The 22,198-nt window shown below is 55.0% G+C and overlaps 2 gene segments (V, D, J or C); both read right to left on the bottom strand.

The window, feature by feature from the left end:
• Nucleotides 1-1,167: 1,167 nt before the first annotated feature.
• LOC137143359 (Ig gamma-2C chain C region-like) overlaps nucleotides 1,168-22,198 on the bottom strand; it is a 163,754-nt gene continuing 142,723 nt past the window's right edge. Inside the window, 4 exon segments of the C gene segment in view lie at nucleotides 1,168-1,623; nucleotides 1,893-2,219; nucleotides 2,398-2,730; nucleotides 3,016-3,315. Coding sequence covers nucleotides 1,283-1,623; nucleotides 1,893-2,219; nucleotides 2,398-2,730; nucleotides 3,016-3,315 — 1,301 coding nt within the window.
• LOC137143391 (immunoglobulin heavy constant gamma 2-like) lies at nucleotides 9,380-17,132 on the bottom strand. The segment is given in 6 exon segments: nucleotides 9,380-9,463; nucleotides 9,682-9,815; nucleotides 13,216-13,548; nucleotides 13,820-14,530; nucleotides 14,808-15,104; nucleotides 17,027-17,132. Coding segments are annotated over 6 exon segments (1,665 nt in total).

The raw sequence follows: 22,198 nt of genomic DNA, 5'->3' as shown, positions 1-22,198 counted from the left end.
TCAGCCATCCATCCATTGTCAAATCTAGAGTCCTCAAGCTATCCATTGCCATGGGCGCTTCTCCCTTCATCTCATCCATCCATCCCCCTATACGCCCATCCATCCATCCATCCATCCATCCATCCATCCCCCTACACGCCCATCCATCTGTCCATCCAACCCCCTACATGTCCATCCATCCATCCGTCCATCCCCGTACACGCCAATCCATACATACATCCATGTCCCTACACACCCATCCATCCATCCCCCTACATGCCCATCCATCCATCCCCCTACATGCCCATCCATCCATCCCCAGGCACACTCGTTTTCCTGTTATCATTCAACCCCATTGGTAAGGACCCATTGCCATATGTACCCACCCATCCATCGCCATGCACGTATACATCCATTCATCCCCACTTTTACCCATCCAACTATCACAGTTTATCTGTGGCCATCCATTTATCCATCCATTCATCCTTCGGGATGGGTATCCATCCAACCTGCACAATTGGTTTATCTTTCCCTCCCATCCCATCTGGTTATCCATGGGCATTCACCCCTGTGAACTGTCCAGCCATCCTTCCCTCGGTTCTTCTCAGTCTAGGGACAGACAACTGGGTGAGATGCAGAGCAATTGGATTATGTTTGTAGCTCGGTCCCTGACGGGCCATAGGACAGGTCCCTTCCCCTCTTGGTACCTCATGGTACCTCATCTTTGTGGGTATCTGTGGGTCTATCAGTCCTTCCTGATGAAGTACGTATGTATGTATCCATCTAACGCTCTCCCTGAACACCTGGCCTTCCAACTGAGCAAGGCTTCAATGTGCCCTTTCCTCTGCCATATGTATGTATGTATGTATATGTGGAGCTGACCAGCTACCCCCTCTCTGCATCCCTCCTTCCATGGTGTGTATTTAGTCATGCCTCCACTTAACCATCCTTCCATGGCACCTCCCAGGTATATCCCCACCCTGCCTTCCATGGCATGTATTCATGTGTCTCTCCACCACTCAGGGGCATCTACACATGTGTCTATCCATCCATCCATGGTACATATGTGTCCACCCATCCAGGATCCAGTATTAGCACCCCCAGCCTTGTGGCACCTCAGCATCCCCAGCCCCCCAACCCAGCGACCCGTAGATATTCCCCAGTGATATCACAACAAGGAGGCCTGGGGGTGATCTCAGACTACTTCCATTTATTCACTGGTTGTGGTTGAGGGCACAGAGATTATTTACAGGATTATTTATCTACTGGACAAGGCTAGCAGCAGGGTTGAGCAGAGCCATCTTCATTTACCGGAGGGTTTGCTGGTGATGCGCTGAGTGAATTTCTGTGGCAGGGCTTCGTGGACAACCATGCAGGTGTAGGAGTCCCCGCCGTTCCAGCTGCTCTTGTTGACATTCAGATTGCTGTAGAGGAAGAAGGTGGAGTCGCCTTTGCCTTCCTTCATGGGTGAGGTGGTGGCGTATTCAAGGCCGGTGTCAGCTTTGTGGTTCTTCATCCATTGCACCGAGATGTCCTCGGGGAAGAAGGCCCGCACCAGGCAGGTGAGGCTGATGGAGTCATCGCCGCTGCTCAGCTCATCGGGGTGAGGGTTGAGGAGGTAGACACCCGGGGCTGAGCGCTTGCCTTGGGTGGGTGGGGACGTAGAACACTGGTGAGCCATGCACATCACTCATCTGGGGCCAGATGGGGAGGATGGGGTAGGAACTTCCCTGCATTGCTCTGGGATAGAGAGTCTGGGGACTGGGCGCTGTTCTCTCTGGAGCATGATTTGGGGGTGGTGTTTTGGGGCTGAAATGGGGCCACAATGATTGGGGTTTGGAGCATCCCCTTTCGTAGCCTCCCTCCCTGCCGGGGGCTGGGATAGGGGGTGTCTCTCCCTGCCCGCCTCTTACCTGGCTTCCTGGTGATGGTTTTGATGATGGGCGATGGCAGGTCCGAGTGCTCCACTTTGCAGGTGTAGGTCTCTCCACTCTCCCAGTCACGGGTGTGGATGGGCATGGAGGTGGTGGCGGTGAAGGTGCCATTGAACTGCTCCCGCACGATCGTGGGCTCAGGGCTGATGGACCCTGGCTTCTCCCGGGACCAAACCACCCGCAGGCCTGTGTCGCTTGGGAGGCTGACGGCCACGCAGGTGAGTTTGGGGTACATCTCCACATACAGGGCAGTGGGGGTTGGCGGCACTATGAAGACATGGATGTCGCTGGAAGACAGCGTTTCTTCTGGGGATGGGAGAGCCAGGGTCAGAAGCATGGCCTGGTTTCCCACCTCCCCCCAGCCCATCCTGGTTTCCCTCACCCACTCCCTTCCCACCTCAGGTCCAGCCTGATATCCCCTCTCTACTCCCTTCAGCCAGGGAGGTCATTGCTTCCCGGGCAGCCTGACCCCGCTCAGCATCACCTTTGCACTTGCGGGCGTGGTCCTGCACTTCAGTGTCGCTGCCTGGGTGGTACACATGGCAGGTGTACGTCTTGCCTTCCATAAAGCTTTCCTGGGAGACCGTGGCCACACTGCGGGTGATGAAGGTCTTGCTGTCGGGGGCCGGCTTGGGAGGGTCGGTGACACCACTGAGGAGCCCCGACTGGCCGTCCACCAGCCAGTTCACCGTCAGGGCCTGGGGGTAGAAGCCGGAGATGATGCAGAGCAGGTTGATGGAAGCTGCCCCTGGCTTGGTGCTGCAGGAGGAGTGGAAGACGTGCACCTCGGGGGCGTGGGGCTCAACAGGGCCGGGTTCTGGGAGAGAGGATGAAAGGGTTAGTTATTGTGCAGAAACACCTATGGATTCCCCCCGCTCCATTCCCTGCAGTACAGGCCCCAGGAGCTTCTCTTTGGATGGTCTAATGTCTCAGCATCCCTCCGTCCTTCTGCACCAGGCGTCCGTCTGTCTGTCTCCAAACGCAACACGATCCACCTATGCCCTCTTTCCACGGCCTTGGTCTATCCCCATCGGCTCCCAACACGAGACACCCTCCCCCCCATCGAGCCCTCTCCCACTGGGCTGTGCCGCGCTGTCCCTACTTGGGATTTCCTTGGAGATGCTGGTGCTGGTGGGCTGGTGCTGGACGTCGCAGCGGTAGGTGGTCGACTCCCAGCTGCTGGCCGGGACGGTGAGTTGGCTGCTGAGACTGTAGAGACCAGAGGAGCTCATCATGGCGGGATAGGTTGTCACGCCCGTGGAGGTGGCGCTCGGATTCCAGCTCACCGTGACCGGCTCGGGGAAGTAACCCGCGACGAGGCAGCCAAAAGTGACCTCTGATGAGGTGGTGGCCTCGCCGGGGCAGGAGGTCAGAGGGAAGACGGACGGTGCCTTGCTGCTAACTGCAGAGGGAAAGAGAGGAAGGCCGCAAGATAATGACTGAACCCCTGTCCTGCTCCCAGGACCAGTGCTCGCTGCTGGCGGAGAGCATCCATGTTTAACAGGGGCCAGAGATTGCCGTCAGATTGCAGGACAGACTGACAGAGGTCCTGGCTCGCATAGGACCGGTTGCTGCACCTACACACACAAACAGATGTTCCCTAGCTCAGAGAACTCAGTCTAAATAGGCAAGATAGAGGAAGGGTCATAGGGGAAACTGAGGCAGAGAGTAGGGACAGGACCTGCACACAGCAGGTCAGTGGTACAGCGAGGTAGAGAACCCAGGCGTCCTGAGTCCCAAACTTTGCTCTAGGGACTGGAAGGTGCCGTGTGGTGGTGCGGCTGCTCTAGGCTTTTGGGCTGGAGGTAGGGTTAAAATTATATGTAGGGGAGGAGGATGAAAGGTCAGCGGTTAGGTTTAGGTGTTGAGGTTATGGGCTGCAAGGGTAGAATTAAGGGTCACGGTTCAATGGCTGGGTTGAAATACCTTGCCAGTCTCATGTTCCACATCTGACCAGCTGTGGTTGGATTTCTTGCCAAGTTTGCAGCCATTCAACCACTTAGAATCCAACTGCCTCCACTGCCATTTCCCAGCAGGAGTTTGTGAGACTCTTGGGTCCTAGCCAAGGGGCCAGTTTGCCCAGATGACTCATAATTCTGGTGCTGAGCTGCTTGGTATCCGATGGGGACGCTGAAATTCATGCTCAGAGGGTAAGTGAGGAGGTTGGGTTAGCGCTGGGGTGATGGGTAGGGGTTTGAGGGTATAATTGTATGAGTATTACACTGGCTTTGCAGACCCAGTCGAGGTTCAGGGACCCATCGGGCTACAGAGAACCAACAATGAGGATTCTACTGCTGCCAGGAGAACTGCAGCCTAGAGTCATCTAAGGTCAGGGTTTGCGGGATAGGGCTGGCATGTTAGGGCTGGATTGGAAGGGAGGGTCAGAGTTGGGGGGCCAGAGATGGGGAAGGGGAATAGAGATCTGGGGTTGAGGATGAAGTTAGGGTCTGTGTGAAAGGGTGAGGAATGAGGATGCTGGGGTTAGGAGTTGATGCATCTTTCAGGGTTTGGGAAGCTGGGGTTCGGGTCATGGTTACTGAGTTAGCCAGAGTTGGGGGGTTTAAGGAGTTGGGTTAAGGTTTGGTTTAGGGTCACAGTTTTGGGGATAGGGTAAAAAACTCCCCCCCAACCTCAATACTCGAATGGTTATCACAGCCCCTAGCTCACCCCTTTTCTAGCCTAATTGCCACACAAGAAACCACCCTGATTGCAACTGATTTGGATGAAGATTTTGTTGGACGTTTTCCTCAGCTCTATGGTAAGAGTCTCCCAAGAATCCCAGCTGCCTCAATTCCTGGGGTCCCAAAGAAGAGGCACCTTGGGGAGCAGTTACCAGGGTCTGTATCTTCAGTGGGCTTTAACCGGAGACACTGGAGCTTGTCTCCTCTGGAAACGAAGCCCAACTGTCTTCAGTTGAGTGCCTCGCAAGAACGGAGCCAGCTCAACTCATAGGACAGTTTAGCAACTTGAACTCTGAGCCGTCACCTGCACTGGGGCTGCCAGTTACAGCCAGTCCCAGATAGCCAGGGCCACTTCTTGCTGTGCAGGGAACTCCCCTGGCTTGGCACTGGGGGCAGAAGGCAGGGATGGCTGAGAGCGACATGCTCCAGCACATGGTGAGTATAGGCGTTTACTGGGGAAATTTATGGCTCAGTTTGGAAAGTTTTCAGCTACCAATATTTGCAATTGGGCTAAAGAGAGGAGACAATTAAATCCCCTTAGAAAGAGCTCTGCTGGTGCCTCTCACTCCCAACCCAAAGCCCCTGCTATCCAAGTCCTGGGTTCCCTCCAATCCCATATCTTCCGGTGCCCCTCACGCCCGACCCCCACACCCCTGCTAGCCCAGCCCTGCACCCCCAGCTCTGCCAGTGCCCCTCACTCCCGACACACAGACCCTGCTATTCCAGCTCTGCCTCTCCAAGCTCTGTCGGTGCCCCTCACTCTTGACCCACAGCCCCTGCTATCCCAGCACTGGGCATCCCCACAACAGCCAGTTCCAGTCCCCACATCTCAAGGCTATCAAAGCTCTCAGGATTCCCCCCTTTCCTCTGCTGGTGCCCCTCACTCCACCCTGCAGCCCCTGCTAGCCCAGCTGTGGGGTCACCGCCAGGTCTGGGGGTGCCCCTCACTCCCTGTCCTGAGCCCCCCTGCCAGCCCAGCCCTAGGGTTCCCCCCTATAGCTCTGCATGTGATCCTCACTCCCGACCTGCAGCTCCGCTTGCTGAATCCTGAGGTCCCCCTGCAACTCCGCGGGAACCCCTCAGTTCTGACCCGGAGCCCCTGAGAACCCAGCCACAGGGTCTCCCCCATAGCTCTGTGGGTGTCCCTAACTCCTGACCCACATCCCCCTGCTAGCCGAGCACTGCCCCCTCAGCTCTGCCAGTGCCCCTCAGCCCCTCCCTGCAGCCCCCTGCTTGCCCAGCCCCGGGGTCGCCCTATAGCTCTGTGTGTGCTCCTCACTCCCAACCTGCATCTCCTGCTAGCTGAGCTCTGGGGTGCCCCCTATCCTTTGCTGGTGCCGCTCACTCCCGCCCAGCAGCCCCCCTGCCAGTCCAAACCTAGGGTCCCCCCAATAGCTCTGCCAGTGCCCCTCACTCCCGACCCACAGCGCTCTGCTAATGCAGCCCTGCCCCCCAGCTGTGCTGGTGTCCCTAACTCCCCACCCCAAGCTCCTTCCAGCCCTGTCCTGTCCCGCAATCAATCTGCCAGTGCCCCTCACTCTTGACCCAGAGCCTCCTGCTATCCCAGCGCTGGGATCCCCACAACAGCCAGTTCCAGTCCCCAGAGCTCAAGGCTAACAAAGCTCTCAGGATTCCCCCCTTGGCTCTGCTGGTGCTCCTCACTCCACCCTGCAGCCCCTGCTAGCCCAGCCCTAGGGTCCCCCCTATAGATCTGCTGGTGCCCCTCATTCGTGACTGCTCCCCCTGCTAGCCCAGCCCTAGGGTCCCCCCTATAGATCTGCTGGTGCCCCTCATTCGTGACTGCTCCCCCTGCTAGCCCAGCCCTAGGGTCCCCCCTATAGATCTGCTGGTGCCCCTCATTCGTGACTGCTCCCCCTGCTAGCCCAGCCATAGAGTTGCCCCCAGCATTGTGGGTGCCCCTCACTCCTGACATGGAGCCCCTGGTAGCTCAGCCCTGGGGTCCCCCCAATAGCTCTGTGGGTGCTCCTCACTCCCGACCTGCAGCCTTCTGCCAGCCAAGCCCCAGGGTCCCCTCTAGAGCTCTGTGGGTGCTCCTCACTCCACCCACCATCCCCATGCGAGCCCAGCCCTGGAGTTCCCCCTATAGCTTTGCTGGTGCCGCTCACTCCCGACCTGCAGCCCCTGCCAGCCCAGCCCTAGCATCCTCCGTTATATTTCTGTAGGTGCCCCTCACTCCACCCTACATCCCCTGCTAGCCCAGCTCTGCCCCTCCAAGCTCTGCCAGTGCCCCTCACTCCCGACCTGCAGCCCCTGCTATCCAAGTGCTGGGTATCCCCAAACCTGCCAGCCCCAGTCCCCACATCTCAAGGCTAGAAAAGCTCTTGGGATTCCCCCTTTGCTCTGTGGGAGCCCCTCACTCCCGACCTGCAGCCCTCGGGTTGCCCCCCTGCTCAGCTGGTGCCCGTCACTCCTGACCCACAGCCCCTGCTAGCCCAGCCCTAGGGTCCCCCAATAGCTCTGCTGGTGCCCATCACTCGTGACTCGAAGCCCCTGCTAGCCCCGGTCTGGGGTCCCCCCATTGCTCCTGAGCAGCAGCCCCCTGCCAGCCCAGCCCTGGGCCGCCTCCCTGCAGCACGTCTGGTGTCCCTTCATCTTGACTTGCAGGCCCACCTTCTTCCAGCCCAGGAGCCCTTTCAAAGCGTTTCTCCTTGGTTTTCCCAGCTGATTGGTGGAGTGTGAGGTAAGCACCTCTGCTCCCACTATCTGTGCCTGGGGGAGGAGGGCACAACCCGGCCTGCAAGACCCCTCCCCAGCATAACCAGGCAGCCTGCTGCACCCTGCCCTGGTATTGGGACCTCACAGCGGGACGTTCCCCACTGCTCTGGATAGGTCAGAATAGAACCCAGGAGTCCTGGCGCCCAGCCCCCTGCCCTAACACACTAGACCCCTCTGTCTTCCCAGAGCTGGGAGAGAACCCAGGCGTCCTGGCGCCCAGATTTCCCGTTCTAACCCACTAAACCCCACTCCCCTCCGAGAGCTGGGGAGAGAACCCAGGAGTCCTGGTGCCCTGTCCCGCCGCTCTAACCACTAGTCCCCGCTCCATTCCCAGAGCCCGGGAGAGAACCCAGGTGTCCTGGCTCCCTTTCTAGCTCAGTCTCTTTCCGTAATGCTCTGATACGGCTAAAACACCCTCTGTACTCACGGGACAGGAATCCAGTAGCAGCTGCTTTCCTCTAATTTCTTCACCCAATTGCTGGCTATGGCGGGACGTGGACCGGAGCAGTAGACCGGGGGGTTCTGTCCGTGAGTCCAGTGCTGCTCGGTGTCTGTCATGAAGCTCTTCTGAGGCATCTCTGCGTGGCAGACAGAACCCTCTCCTCCCCCCGAATGATAGTCAGGATAATTAATTATAGATTGAGAACAATAGCAGACGCCCACATGGGAGATTTGCCTGCTGAAGGTGGTGAGAAGGTGTGAAAATTGGACAGATGGACGCATGCAGGGGGCTAAAACAGGGGTGGAAAAAACAACCTGGGTGAGACTTTCACTTGTGCAAACTTCCCCTTTTCATCCCGTGTTTGTTGGTTGGCTGGTTTTCCCCAAAGATTTGGTGAAGAAGGCTGAAGAGCTCAGGAAAGATTGAGGCCGCGGGGGTGGTGGGTCTTTTAGAGAACCTGCCACGTGGGAGGGCAAAAAATCAGAGACCAGGGCTCCCAGATGGCGGGGGCAGGAATGGGTTCACTTTACCAGGGCCCGGAGGCGTTCTCTCTGCTCCGTTATCCAAGTCGTTAAAGAAAATATTGGATAGGGCCCAACGCAGGACTGACCCTGCGGGATCCCACTGGATACGCCTCTCCCCTTGACAGCAAACCACTCCCTGGGCATGGGCTTCCAACCATGTGTGCTCCCACCTTACAGTAGTTTCAGCTAGACCCCATTTCCCTACATTGCTTAGGAGAACGTCACGTGAGACGGTGTGAAAAACCTGATTGAAAACCAAGATACGTCACTTCACATCCACATCCCTCATCCACTCCACCAATCACCCTGTCTAGAAAGGGTATCAGGTTGGTTTGACATGGTTTGTTCTTGAGAAACCTCTGCTGGCTGTTCCTTATCAGACTATGATCCTTGTGTGATAAATAAAGGGTTTAATAATTTGTTCCAGGAATCATACCAAGCAATCAAGCATTCTCTCTTTCTTTCCTTCTCCATACATGGTCCTCGGTCTACTCAGTGGTTTTCCTGGCCCCAGAGCTCACCTGGCTGATCCACCTCTGTGGGTTTGTAGCTAGCCCCCGTCTCCCACTGGGGCCAGTTCAGGGGAGCCAATTCTCAGCCAATTCTCCATGCCCCATAGTGCCTCCTAAGGGCAAGGAGCGGATCCCAGGAGGGCCCCCGAAAGTCAGGGAGGGAGGCGGTGAACGAGAAGGAGCCGGCGTTGAATATGTATTTATTTATTTACGGCCACTCAGTGCGAAGAATGAAAGTCACACACACAAAAAAACAGCCAGGAGCTAAACACACAACATTCAGAGCAAGAGCGACAAAGGTGTCTGTGATTCGGCCCCAGGGCTGGCTGAGGGAGAGGGGGAAGGAACAGCACATGGGGCCCTTACTCTGTAGGGGACACCAGCCCCCATCCAGGGCCAGGGCGGGGGACTCAGATATCCCCAGTGGCTGAGGGCTGAGTAGGCTATGTGGGGTGAGCTCCTCTCTCCCCCCCAAGGAGTCTCCCAGGGACACAGCACTAGCGGGGGGCAGCTGTGGGGCTCAGGGTGGTGCCCCCACCCCTTGTCTCTAGGTGGAGGTGGGTGGCGGCCCCTACTGCATGGGTTGGATGTCGTTCTTGTACTCGCGGACCCTCACTTGCTTCAGCTGCACCACGGTGGAGAAAAGCCACTTCACCTGCAGGTGGGGTGGAGACAGTGGGTGTGAGAGGGGTTGGCGCCGGGGGGAGCTGCTCTGTCTGTCTGTCCATTGCATTCCTTCCTTCCTTCTCACTCACTCGTTAAGTCTCTGGCTAATGAACCCTTCTTCTTTCTCTTCCCGCTCCGTGCTACCCTCTCCGGTGCTACACTCACTCCTGCCTTTGCCCCGCCCTGCCGCCGGCCCCTCGCGCTCACCTTGAACAGGGTCACCGTGGTGCTGTAGCACACACTCAAGAGGAAGAGGGTGATGAAGACGGAGATGGTGGCCCAGAGATCTTCCAGCTCTTCGTCGCCTTCTTCGCTGCAAAACTCGCCTGACAGGATCACCTCTGTTGGGGGAGAGGAGGAAACATCAACGCCGACCCAGCCGCTGTCACAGAGACAGCTCGGACTGTGTGTCCGATACCAGCCCGTCTGTCGCCTGCGCCGCCAACCCGTTTATAGACACGCCCAGCCATGACCAGGTCCCTCTGAGTCCATCCATCCCTCCATCCATCCATCCATCCATGACTACAACCCTCTCTCTCTGTCCATCCATCCGTCCATGACACTTTCATCCATCCGCCATCCCTCCCTGCATCCATCCATCCATCCATGACCATCCCTCTCCATCTATTCATCCAGCCATTCATCCCTCTAGCTTTCCGTCCATCCATCCATGATACAAACCTCTCCATCTATCCATCCATCCATCTCTCCCTGCCTGCTCTGATCAGATGAAGGCCCCGAGCCTCAAAGGTTTCATCTCACTCGTCCCATGAGACCGTTGCCCTACACCCAGGTGCTGGAGTCTGGCCATGTGTTGATACCTGCCTGCTAGTAATTCCCTAGCCACTCAGTCTGAGCCACCCCATACTGTGGATGCCCTGGGTGCTCACAATCGCACGTTCCCCTCCTGGCCTCTCTCTAGAGGTCGTGTGGAGCTGTAGAGATATTAACACCTGTCTCCACAGCGCCAGGCCTGCCTTGTATGGATGGGGTTGGGCTGAGACACCAGAGAGCTGGGTTTAAATCCCGGCTCTGTCATGGATGTGCCATGGCCTGAATTTCTCTGCACCTCCATTTCCCTGTCCGTGATCCCGCAATGCCAGAGGAGCATGTGAGGTGCCGGGATGATGGTGCTGGGCAATAAAGACCGGGATGGATGGAGTCCCACATGTGTGCCTCTGCCAGCCTGACCCCAATTCCCCAAACGAGCCAGGAGTCACTTCAGGTGGAACGCAGCCACCTCTGGGGCCGGTTATACAGGAACCCCTTGGCCCCTCGTGGAAGCTGCAGCTGCATCGGGTGTGGGTTATTGGGCTGTTGAACACGGTTGTGTCTATGTGCAGAGCCATGGGTATTTTGAGAACGGCGGTCTGAGGTTTCACTCTGATATGAGAAATGGAGTGGCCTGGAGCATGGCCTGTCCCACTGCGCCCCCCGCCCTGCTCGCTGGAATACGGTCCAGTGGGGTGGTGCCCGCTGGAGGATGGGGGTCTCGCTCCCTACTTAAAGGGGGGACAGAGATCTCAACAACAGGGGCAGCGGTTTCCTATAGAGGGTGAGGGGTCCCTGTATATACAGCACCCGTGTCCCACCCCAGCGGTGTCTGGGGAATAGGTGCATGGATCTGTGTGTAAATGTTTGTGTGTCTCTCTCTGTGTTGTGTGTCTTTCTGTGTGTACGACTACAGCAGCCCGTGTGTGGGGGACGGGGGGTCTGGGGTCACTCTCCTACTTTGTGTATTCCCCCTCCAACTTACAACTGAGCAGCCCTTCCCCCTAGATAACAGCCCTACTCCTGCTGCTGCTTTGTGGGCCCTGGGTCCCAGGAGCTGATCCCTGCTGTGGGTGTTTCCACCTATCATCCCCCTCCCTAGCTACCACAGAAGGTTGAGTGTCGAGGGAGACCCTTTTCCTCCGAGCCACCTGGGTAGGTGTGTGTGTGGGGCAGGTATTTGAATTACCCTCTCCCCACTGATTCTGTCTGGACATTTCCCGTGAGCATCTGCTCCTCTGGAGGGCGACCCTGAAGCAGAGCCCCTCTGGACACGCTCGGGTCCTAGCTAGAGGATCTCGCCTCACTGGGATGCCAAGGATTGCTTGGCCATCCAGCGACCCACCTATCCATCCAGCGTCCCAGCCCTCCTCACCTCCATCCATCCATCCGTCCATCCACCCACACAACCCATCCACTTGCCAAGCTATCCCTTTATAGATTCATCCATCCCTAACCATCCTTCGCCATCTGTCCCCATTGACATTCAGCCATCCATCGCCGTCCATTCATTGTCAAATCTAGAGTTGTCCAGACATCCATTGCCATGGGCACCTCTCCCTTCATCTCATCCTTCCGTCCCCCTATCCGCCAGACCATCCATCCATCCATCCCCCTGCACACGCATCCATCCATCCATCCTTTCCGTACATGCCCATCCACCCATCCATCCATCCCCCTACATGCCTATCCACCCATCCATCACTGTAAGAGCCTGCCCATACCTCCTTCCCTACCTCTGGAAGCACATCCATCCATCCCTCTACATGCCCATCCATCCGTCCCCCTACAAGCCTATCCATCCATCCATCCATCCATAACCCTACACGTCCATCCATGCATCCATCCCTTGGCATGCTCATTTTCCTGTTGCTGTTGAACACTACTGGTACTGACAATTGCCATATGTACCCGCCCATCCACCACCTTTCACTTACACATCCATTCATCCCCACCTCCACCTATCCCCTTATCGCAGTCTGTCTGTGGCCATCCATTTATCCATCCATTCAGCCTTAAGGATGGGAATCCATCCAACCTGAGCCATAGATTTATCCTTCCATCCTGCCCCCATCTGGTTATCCATGGGAATTCACCCCCTGTGAACTGTCCAGCCACCTTTCCCTCGGTTCCTCTCAGTCTAGGGATAAGCAATTGGGCAAGATGCAGAGCTACTGGATTCTATATGTAGCTCTGTGACTGAAGGGACCTGAGACAGTTCCCTTCCCCTCTTGGTGCCTCGGTTTCTTCTGCCCGCCTTTGTCTATTTAGGCTGTGAGAGGGACAGTCTTCCACAGTGTCTGTGCCATGCTCAGCCCAACAAGGGTCTGCTCTCAATAGGGGGTGCAGGTGCTATTTTAATTAAAATAATCAACTGTGTGGTATGTGTAGGTCTATGAGTCCTTCCTGATGAACTACGTTTGTATGTATCCATCTAACCCTCTCCCTGAACACCTCTTGTTACAACTGAGCCAGTTTCAATGTGCTCTTTCCTCTGCCATATGTATGTATGTATGTATGTATGTATATGTGTAGCTGACCAGCTACCCCCCCTCTGCAGCCCTACTTGCATGGTGTGTATTTAGTCATGCCTCCACTCAACCATCCTTCCATGACACCTCCCCAGGTATCTCCCCACCCAGCCTTCCATGGCATGTATTCATGTGTCTCTCCACCACTCAGGGGCATCTAGACATGTGTCTATCCATCCATCCATGGTACATATGTGTCCACCCATCCAGGATCCAGTTTTAGCACCTCCAGCAGTGGGGCAGCACAGCATCTCCAGCCCCCCAACCCCGCGACCCACAGACATCCCCCAGTGACACCACAACGAGGAGGCCTGGGGGTGATCTCAGACTACTTCCATTTATTCAGTGGTTGTGGTTGAGGGCACAGAGATTATTTATAGGAATATTTATCTACTGGACAAGGCTAGCAGCAGGGTTGAGCAGAGCCATCTTCATTTACCGGAGGCTTTGCTGATGGTGCGCTGAGTGAATTTCTGTGGCAGGGCTTCGTGGACCACCATGCAGGTGTAGAAGGTCCCGCTGTTCCAGCTGCTCTTGTTGACATTCAGATTGCTGTAGAGGAAGAAGGTGGAGTCGCCTTTGCCTTCCTTCATGGGTGAGATGGTGGAATATTCAAGGCTCGTGTCGGCTTTGTGGTTCTTCATCCATTGCACTGAGATGTCCTCGGGGAAGAAGCCCCGCACTATGCAGGTGAGGCTGACGGAGTCTTTGCCACTGCTCAGCTCATCGGGGTGAGGGTCCAGAAGGTAGACACCAGGCGCCGAATGCTTGCCTTGGGTGGGAGGGACAGAGGACCCAGGTGAGCCACGGACATCATTCCTCTGGAGCCAGGTGGGGAGGGGGATGGGGTAGAAAGATTCCTGCGCTGCTCTGGGATGGAGGGGCTGGGGACTGGGAGTTGGTCTCTCTGGAGCACTATTTGGGGGTGGGGTTTTGGGGCTGGAAAGGGGCTGGATTGGTTGGAAGTTGGGGCATCCCCTTACGCAGCCTCCCTCCCTACCGGGGGCTGGGATAGGGGGTGTCTCTCCCTGCCCGCCTCTTACCTGGATTCTTGGTGATGGTTTTGATGATAGGTGATGGCAGGTCCGAGTGCTCCACTTTGCAGGTGTAGGTCTCTCCATTCTCCCAGTCACGGGTTTGGATGGGCAAGGAACTGAAGGCAGTGAATGTGCCATTGGACTGCTCCTGCATGATCGGGGGCTGAGAACTCATGGACCCTGGCTTCTCCCGGGACCAAACCACCCCCAGGCCAGTGTCGCTTGGCAGGCTGACGATCAGGCAGGTGAGTTTGGGGTAGTGGTTCACATAGAGTTCAGCAGGAGACGGCGGCACCATGAAGACGTGGATGTTGCTGGAAGACAGGGTTTCTTCTGTGGACGGGAGAGCCTGGGTATCCCCTCCTCGTGCAGACCGACGCTGCTTAGCATCACATTTGCACTTGCGGGCGTGGTCCTCGATTGTAGTGTTGCTGCCCGGGTGGTACACGTGGCAGGTGTACCTCTTGCCCTCCATAAAGCTTTCTTGGGAGACCATGACCACGCTGCGGGTGCTGAAGGTCTTGCTGTCAGAGTCCTTCTTGGGATGGTTGGTGTGACCGCTGAGGACCCCCGACTGGCCATTCACCAGCCAGGTCACTGTTAGGTTCTGGGGGTAGAAGCTGGAGATGATGCAGAGCAGGTTGATGGAAGCCTCCTCTGAATCTGTGCTGCAGGGGGAATGGAAGACGTGCACCTCGGGGGCGTGGGGTTTGGGCTCTGGGAGAGAAGAGGAAGGGGTTAAATATTGTGCAGACCCCTAAGGAGCCCCCTGCTCCATTCCCTGCAGTACAGACCCTGCCGCTTCCCTTTGCACGGTCTAATCTCTCCGCATCCCTCCATCCCACTGCACCTTGCGTCCCTCTGTCTGTCTCCACACCCAACACGATCCACCTATGCCCTCTCTCCACGGCCTCCGTCTATCTCCATCGGCTCCCAACATGAGAGTCCCTCCCCCAGAGCCCTCTGCCACTGGGCCGCGCTGCACTGTCCCTACTTGGGATTTCCTTGGAGATGCTGGTGCTGGTGGGCTGGTGCTGGACGTTGCAGCGGTAGGTGGCCGACTCCCAGCTGCTGGCCGGGACGGTGAGTTGGCTGCTGAGACTGTAGAGACCGGAGGAGCTCATCATGGCGGGGTAGGTCGTCACGCCCGTGGATGTGGCGCCCGGATTCCAGCTCACTGTGACCGGCTCGGGGAAGTAACCCGTGACGAGGCAGCCAAAAGTGACCTGGGAGGTGGTGGCCTCGTCGGGGCAGGAGGTCAGGGGGAAGACAGATGGGGCGGTGGTGGTAGCTGCACAGGGAAAAAGAGGACGGGCATGAGATAATGGCTGAGTCTCTGTCCCGGTCCTGGGGCCAGCACTCGCTGCCAGTGGAGAGCATCTGTGTTTAATGGGGGCCAGAGATTGTGGTCAGGTTGCAGGACAGACTGACAGAGATCCTGGCTCCCATAGGACCATTTGTTGCACGTACACACAGAAACAGATGGTCCCTAGCTCAAAGAACTCAGAGTCTAAATAGACAAGACAGAGGAAGGGTCATAGGGGAAACTGAGGCAGAGAGCAGGGATGGGACCTGCACACAGCAGGCCAGTGATACAGCGAGGTTGAGAACTCAGGCGTCCTGAGTCCCAAACTTTGCTCTAAGGACTGGAAGGTTTCGTGTGGTGGTGCGACTGCTCAGCTGTTACAGGGATTGATTTCACGGAGTGGAGGGTTGTTCCCAGTAATTAGAGGCAGGTTTAGAGTGAAAGGGAATTAGAGTGAAATTAGAGTGAAAGGGAATTAGGTTCCAAAGTGGTGGTGAAATTCCCCTTGGACAGATTACAGCCTGTGGCGCTATAAAACAACCCAAGGTTTTGAGCAAAGAGCTGAAATCTGGGGATGTTCCTGGTCCCTCCAAGGAAGCCGGGTATGTCTTAAGTCAGGGTGTTCAGTCCTGCAGATGGAGATTTTCAGATCGTGTGACACCAGCTGCTTTAACTGGGGATAGATATGAAATGTTACATTCTTATTAGGCTCCTTGGTTCATTGCCAAAATGATTGGCCCCTAATGGCTAGTTTGCAATTCTGCAGCTCGAACAAGGTGGTGAGGTGTCCCCGATGAGTTGCCATGCCAGGGTAGGAAAGACTGGGGCTGGCCAAGTCAACCCAGGACATGTGGGTCCTTTGGGCTGAAGCTAGGATTAAAATTATATGTAGGGGAGGAGGATGAAAGGTCAGCGGTTAGGGTTAGGTGTTGCAGTTATGGGTTGCTAGGGTAGAATTAAGGGTCATGGTTCAGTGGCTGGGTGCAAATACCTTGCCAGTCTCATGTTGCATATCTGACTGGCTGTGGTTGGATTTCCTGCTAATTTTGCAGCCATTCAACCACTCAGAATGCAACCGGCTCTGCTTCCATTTCCCAGCGGGAGTTTGAGAGACTCTTGGGTTCTAGCCAAGGAGCCAGGTTGCCCAGATGACTCATAATTCTGGTGCCGAGCTGCTTGGTACCCGATGGGGATACTGAAATTAGTGCTCAGAGTGTCAAAGTGAGGAGGTTAGGTTAAGGCTGGGATTAAGGTAGGGGTTTGAGGGTATAATTGTTCTTCAGCACTAGTATCACACTGGCCTTGCAGACCCAGTCGAGGATCAGGGACCCATCACGCTATAGGGAACAAACAATGAGGATTCTACTGATGGCAGGAGAACTGCAGACTAATGTCATCTAAGGTTAGGGTTTGCGGGATAGGGCTGGCATGTTAGGGCTGGATTGGAAGGGAGGATCAGAGTTGGGGGGCCAGAGATGGGGAGGGGGATTAGAAATCTGGCGTTGAGGATGAAGTTAGGGTCCGTGTGAAAGGGTGAGGATTAGGATGTTGGGGTTAAGGAGTTGGTGAATCTTTCAGGGTTTGGGAAGCTGGGGTTCGGGTCATGGTTATTGAGTTAGCCAGAGTTGGGGGGGTTTAAGGAGTTGGGTTAAGGTTTGGTTTAGGGTCACAGTTTTGGGGATAGGGTAAAAAACTTCCCCCCCCAACTCTATACTCGATTGGTTATCACAGCCCCTAGCTCACCCCTTTTCTAGCCCGATTGCCACACAAGAAACCACTCAGATTCTGACTGATTTGGATGAAGATTTTGCTGGACGTTTTCCTCAACTCTATGGCAAGAGTCTCCCAAGAATCCCAGCTGCCTCAATTCCTGGGGGCCCAAAGAAAAGGCGCGTTGGGAGCAATACCTTCAGTGTGGTTTATCCGGAGACACTGGAGCTTGTCTCCTCTGGAAACGAAGTCGAACGCGTCTCCAGTTGAGTGCCCCACAAGAATGGAGCCGGCTGAACTCATAGGATAATTTAATAACTTGAAATCTGAGTCGTCAGCTACACGGGGGCTGCCAGTTACATCCAGCCCCAGGCAGCCAGGGCCACATCTCGCTATGCAGGGAACTCCCCTGCCTTGGCTCTCAGCATGGTGTGTGAGAGCAGAGCTTTCAGGAGAAGGCACGGATGGCTGAGAGCGACTTGCTCCAGCACACGGTGAGTTCAGGGGTTTACCTCTGACAAGGGACATGTGAAAGGGGAAATTTATGGCTCAGTTTAGAAAATTTTCAGCTACCAATATTTGTAATTGGGCTAAAGAGAGGAGACAGTTAAATCCCCTTAGAAACAGCTCTGCCGGTACCCCTCACTCCCAACCCAAAGCCCCTGGTGTCCTAGCCCTGGATTCCTCCAGTCCCAGCCCTGCTGGGGCCCCTCACTCCCGACCCATAGCTCCCTGCTATCCCAGCCCTGGGCATCCCCACAACAGCCAGTTCCAGCTATCAAAGCTCTCAGGATTCCCCCCTTGGCTCTGCTGGTGCCCCTCACTGCACGCTGCAGCTCCAGCTAGCCTAGCCGTGGTGTCACCCCCAATTCTGGGGGTGCCCCTCACTCCCTACCCTGAGCCCCCCTGCCTTCCCAGACCTAGGGTCCCCCCTATAGTTCTGCATGTGCTCCTCACTCCTGACCTGCAGCCCCGTTCACTGAGTCCTGAGGTCTCTCTGTAACTCTGCGGGAGCCCCTCAGTTCTGACCCGGAGCCCCTGAGGACCCAGCCAAAGGGTCTCCCTCATAGCTCTGCGGGTGTCCCTAACTCCTGACCCACAGCCCCCTGCTAGCCAAGCACTGCCCCCTCAGCTCTGCTGGTGCCCCTCACACCCTCACTGCAGCCCCCTGATTGCCCAGCCCCGGGGTCCCCCCAATAGCTCTGCAGGTGCTCCTCAATCCTAACTCACAGCCCCTGATAGACCAGCCCTGGAGTCCCCCCTATTGCTTTGCTGGTGCCCCTCACTCCTGCCCTGCAGCCCCCTGCCAGCCCAGCCATAGCATCCTCAGTTATAACTCTGTAGGTGCCCCCCACTCCACCCTCCATCCCCTGCCAGCCCAGCTCTAGGGTCCCCCTATAGCTCTGCTGGTGCCCCTCACTCCCAATGTGCAGCACCTGCTACCCCAGTCCTAGGGCTCCCCCCTATAGCTCTGCAGGTGCCCCTCAGCCCGGACCTGCAGCCCCCTGCCAGCCCAGCCCTAGTCTCCCCAAAGTCTGCCGGTGTCCCTCACTCCTGACCTGCAGCTTCTTCTATCCCATCCCTGGAGCGCCTCACTACAGTATGGCTGGTCTGCGTTAACCTTGATTTGCAGGCCTGCATTCTTCCAGCCCAGGACACCTTTGAAAGTGTTTTTCCCTGGTCATTGGTGTCGTGTGAACTAAGCACCTCTGTTCCCACTATCTGTGGCTGGGGTGGAGGACAGAACCTGGCCCTGCATGACCCCTCCCCAGGAGAACCAGGCATTGCTGGGGGATCCTCCTGCTGCACCCCTCCCCGATACTGGGGCCGCACAGCGGGACATTCCCCTCTGCTCTGCATAGGTCAGAACAGAACCAAGGAGTCCTGGCTCCCAGCCCCCCTGAGCTAACGCACTAGCCCCCGCTCCATTCCCAGAGCCCGGGAGAGAACCCAGGCTTCCTGGCTCCCTTTCTAGCTCAGTCGCCTTCCTTAACGCTCTGGTACGGCTAAAACACCCTCTGTACTCACGGGACAGGAATCCAGTAGCAGCTGCTTTCCTCTAATTTCTTCACCCAAGTGCTGGCCATGGCGGGCGGTGGCCTTGTCCTGTAGACCAGGGGGTTCTGTCCGTGAGTCCAGTTCTGGCGGCGTCTGTCATGTAGCTCTTCTGAGGCATCTCTGCCTGTCAGATACCCTGGTCTCCTCCCCCCTAATTTATTTTAGATTGAGAACAATAGCTGACGCCCAGATGGGGGATTTGCCTGTTCAAGCTGGCAAGAAGGTGTGAAAATTGGACAGATGGACACATGCAGGAGATTAAAATGGGGGTGGAAAAAACAACCTGGGTGAGACTTTCAGTTGTGTAAACTTCCCCTTTTCAGCCTGTGTTTGTTTGTTGGTTGGTTGGTTTTCCCCAGAGATTTGGTGAAGAAGGCTGAAGAGGTCAGGAAAGATTGAGGCCACCAGGGGTGGGGGGTCTTTTAGAGATCCTGCCATGTGGGAGGGTAAAAAAGCAGGGACCAGGGTTCCCACATGGGTGGGAGGAAAGGGTACACTTTACCGTGGCCCGGAAGCCCTGGAGGCCCGGCCCAGACTGCAACGCCCATTAGCTTAAGGAAAATTTTTTTCATGGGTCATGAGATGGTATGTGTGGGACGAGGGATTGTGGTGTGTATGTGTGGGAAGGGTCCTGTGTTACAAATTTGAACTGGGCCCGAAAACATGATGCTTGGGCCCTGCAGTTCCCCAACACGCTTGTAACGACTTTGGGTCCCCATCTCGGTGGCCTCTGCAAATTTTATGAGCGTTCTCTCTGCTCCGTTATCCAAGTCGTTAAAGAAAATACTGGATTGGCCCAATGCAGAACTGACCCCGGCGGGATCCCACTAGATATGTCTCTCCACCTTGTCAGCAAACTACTCTCTGCGTACGGGCTTTCAACCATGTGTGCACCCACCTTAGAGTAATTTCAGCTAGACCCCATTTCCCTAGGTTAGGACAATGTCATGTGAGATGGTGTGAAACTCCTGAATGAAAACCAAGATACGTCACATCACATCCACATCCCCCATCCACTCCGCCAATCACCCTGTCGACAAAGGATATCAGGTTGGTTTGAAATGGTTTGTTCTTAACAAACCTCTGCTGGCTGTTCCTTATCAGCCTATGATCCTTGTGTGATAAATAAAGGGTTTAATAATTTGTTCCAGGAATCAAATCAATCAATTAATGTCTTTAAAAACAACGAGAGTCCTGTAGCACCTTAAAGACTAACAAATTTCTGAGGGCATAAGCTTTCGTGGGCTGCAACCCACTTCGTCAGATGCATGAAGTTGAAACCACAGATTGGAGATGTGTATATATATATATGCATCCAAGGATGAGAAACATAACAACGGGGAGGGTAGGTGCTAACAAAGTCAGTTCAGTTAGAGTACATGACGCCTATTCACAACCGCTGATTAGAAGATGAGAATGTGTGAAGAGTGAAAATTACTTCTTGTAATGAGATAACCATTCGAAGTCCCTGTTCAGACCCAATCTGATTGTGTCAAGTTTGCGTATGAGTTCAGCTCTGCAGTTTCTACTTAAGAAACTCCCTAAAGAAAGACAGGTAGAAATCTGCACAGACACACCCCTGAGCACCAGCCAGGGTTATTCTATCTGCTACCGAAGATCCACAAACATGGGAATCCTGGACGCCCCATCATCTCAGGCATTGGCACTCTCACAGCAGGACTGTCTGGTTATGTGGACTCCCTCCTCAGGCCCTATGCCACCAGCACTCCTAGCTATCTTCATGATACCACTGACTTCCTGATAAAACTACAATCCATCGGTGATCTCCCAGAAAACACCATTTTAGCCACGATTGATGTAAAAGCTCTACACCACATTCCACACAAAGAGGGACTACCCACCATCAGGAACATTTCCCCTTATGATGATATGGCACACCTGACAGCTGAACTTTGTTACTTTGTCCTGACCCACAACTACTTCAGATTTGGAGACAATCTATGCCTTCAAGTCAGTGACACAGCTATGGGCACCCGCATGGCCCCACAGGATGCCAACATTTTTATGGCTGACCTAGAACACCGCTTCCTCAAAACTCATCCCCAAGCACGTCTCCTTTACTTATGCTACATTGATGACATTTTCATCATCTGGCCCCAGGGGAAAGAGTCCCTCGAAGAATTCCACCGAGATTTCAATAATTTGCACCCCACCATCAACCTCAGCCTGGACCAGTCCACACAAGAAATCCACTTCCTGGACACTACAATACAAATAAAGGATGGTCACATTAATACCACCCTATACCGAAAACCAACTGACTGCAATACGTATCTTCATGCCTCCAGCTTCCACCCTGGACACATTATACGATCCATTGTCTACAGTCAAGCCTTAAGATACAACCGGATTTGCTCCGATCCCTCAGACACAGACAAAGACCTATAAGATCTCCATAAAACATTCTTAAAAGTACAATACCCACCTGGGGAGGTGAAGAAACAAATTGACAGAACCAGACGAGTACCCAGAAGTCACCTACTACAGGACAGACCCAACCAAGAAAACAACAGAACACCACTGGCATCACCTACAGCCCCCAGCTAAAATCTCTCCAACACATCATTAAGGATCTACAACCTATCCTAGCAGATGAGACCTCACTCGCTGAAGCCATGGGAGGCAGGCCTATCCTTGCTTACAGACAGCCCCCCAACCTGAAGCAACTACTCACCAGCAACCGTACACCACAAAACAAGGACACTAACCCAGGAACCTATCCCTGCAACAAACCCTGTTGCCAGCTCTGCCCCCACATCGACTCTAGTGACACCATCACAGGTCCTAACCACATCAGCCACACCATCAGGAGCTCATTCACGTGCACGTCTACTAATGTAATATCTGCCATCATGGGCCAGCAATGCCCCTCTGCCATGTACATTGGCCAAACCGGACTCACTACGCAAAAGAATAAATGGACACAAATCAGACATAAAAAATGGTATCATCCATAAACTAGTCAGAGAGCACTTCAACCTCCCAGGACACTCTGCAGCTGACCTGAAAGTTGCCATACTTCTACAAAAAAACTTCAAAAAACAGACTTTAGTGAGATACTGCAGAGCTGGAACTGATCTGCAAACTGGATACAATCAGACGGGGTCTGAATCAGGACTTGGAATGGTTTTCTCATTACAAGAAGTAATTGTCACTGTTCTGTGGTTTCTACTTCATGCATCTGACCAAGTGGGTTGCAGTCCATGAAATTTATGGCCGCAGAAATGTGTTAGTCTTTAAGGTGCTACAGGACTCCTGTAGTTTTTGCTGTATGCAGACTAACACGGCTA

This window comes from Emydura macquarii, unplaced genomic scaffold (assembly GCF_026122565.2).
Source record: "Emydura macquarii macquarii isolate MOO-44397 ecotype Brisbane River unplaced genomic scaffold, CSIRO-AGI_Emac_v2 contig_3322, whole genome shotgun sequence".
NCBI classification, from domain to species: Eukaryota; Metazoa; Chordata; order Testudines; family Chelidae; genus Emydura; species Emydura macquarii.
The sequence above is the reverse complement of the archived record's forward strand: the minus strand, read 5'-3'. Positions and strand labels throughout refer to the sequence as shown.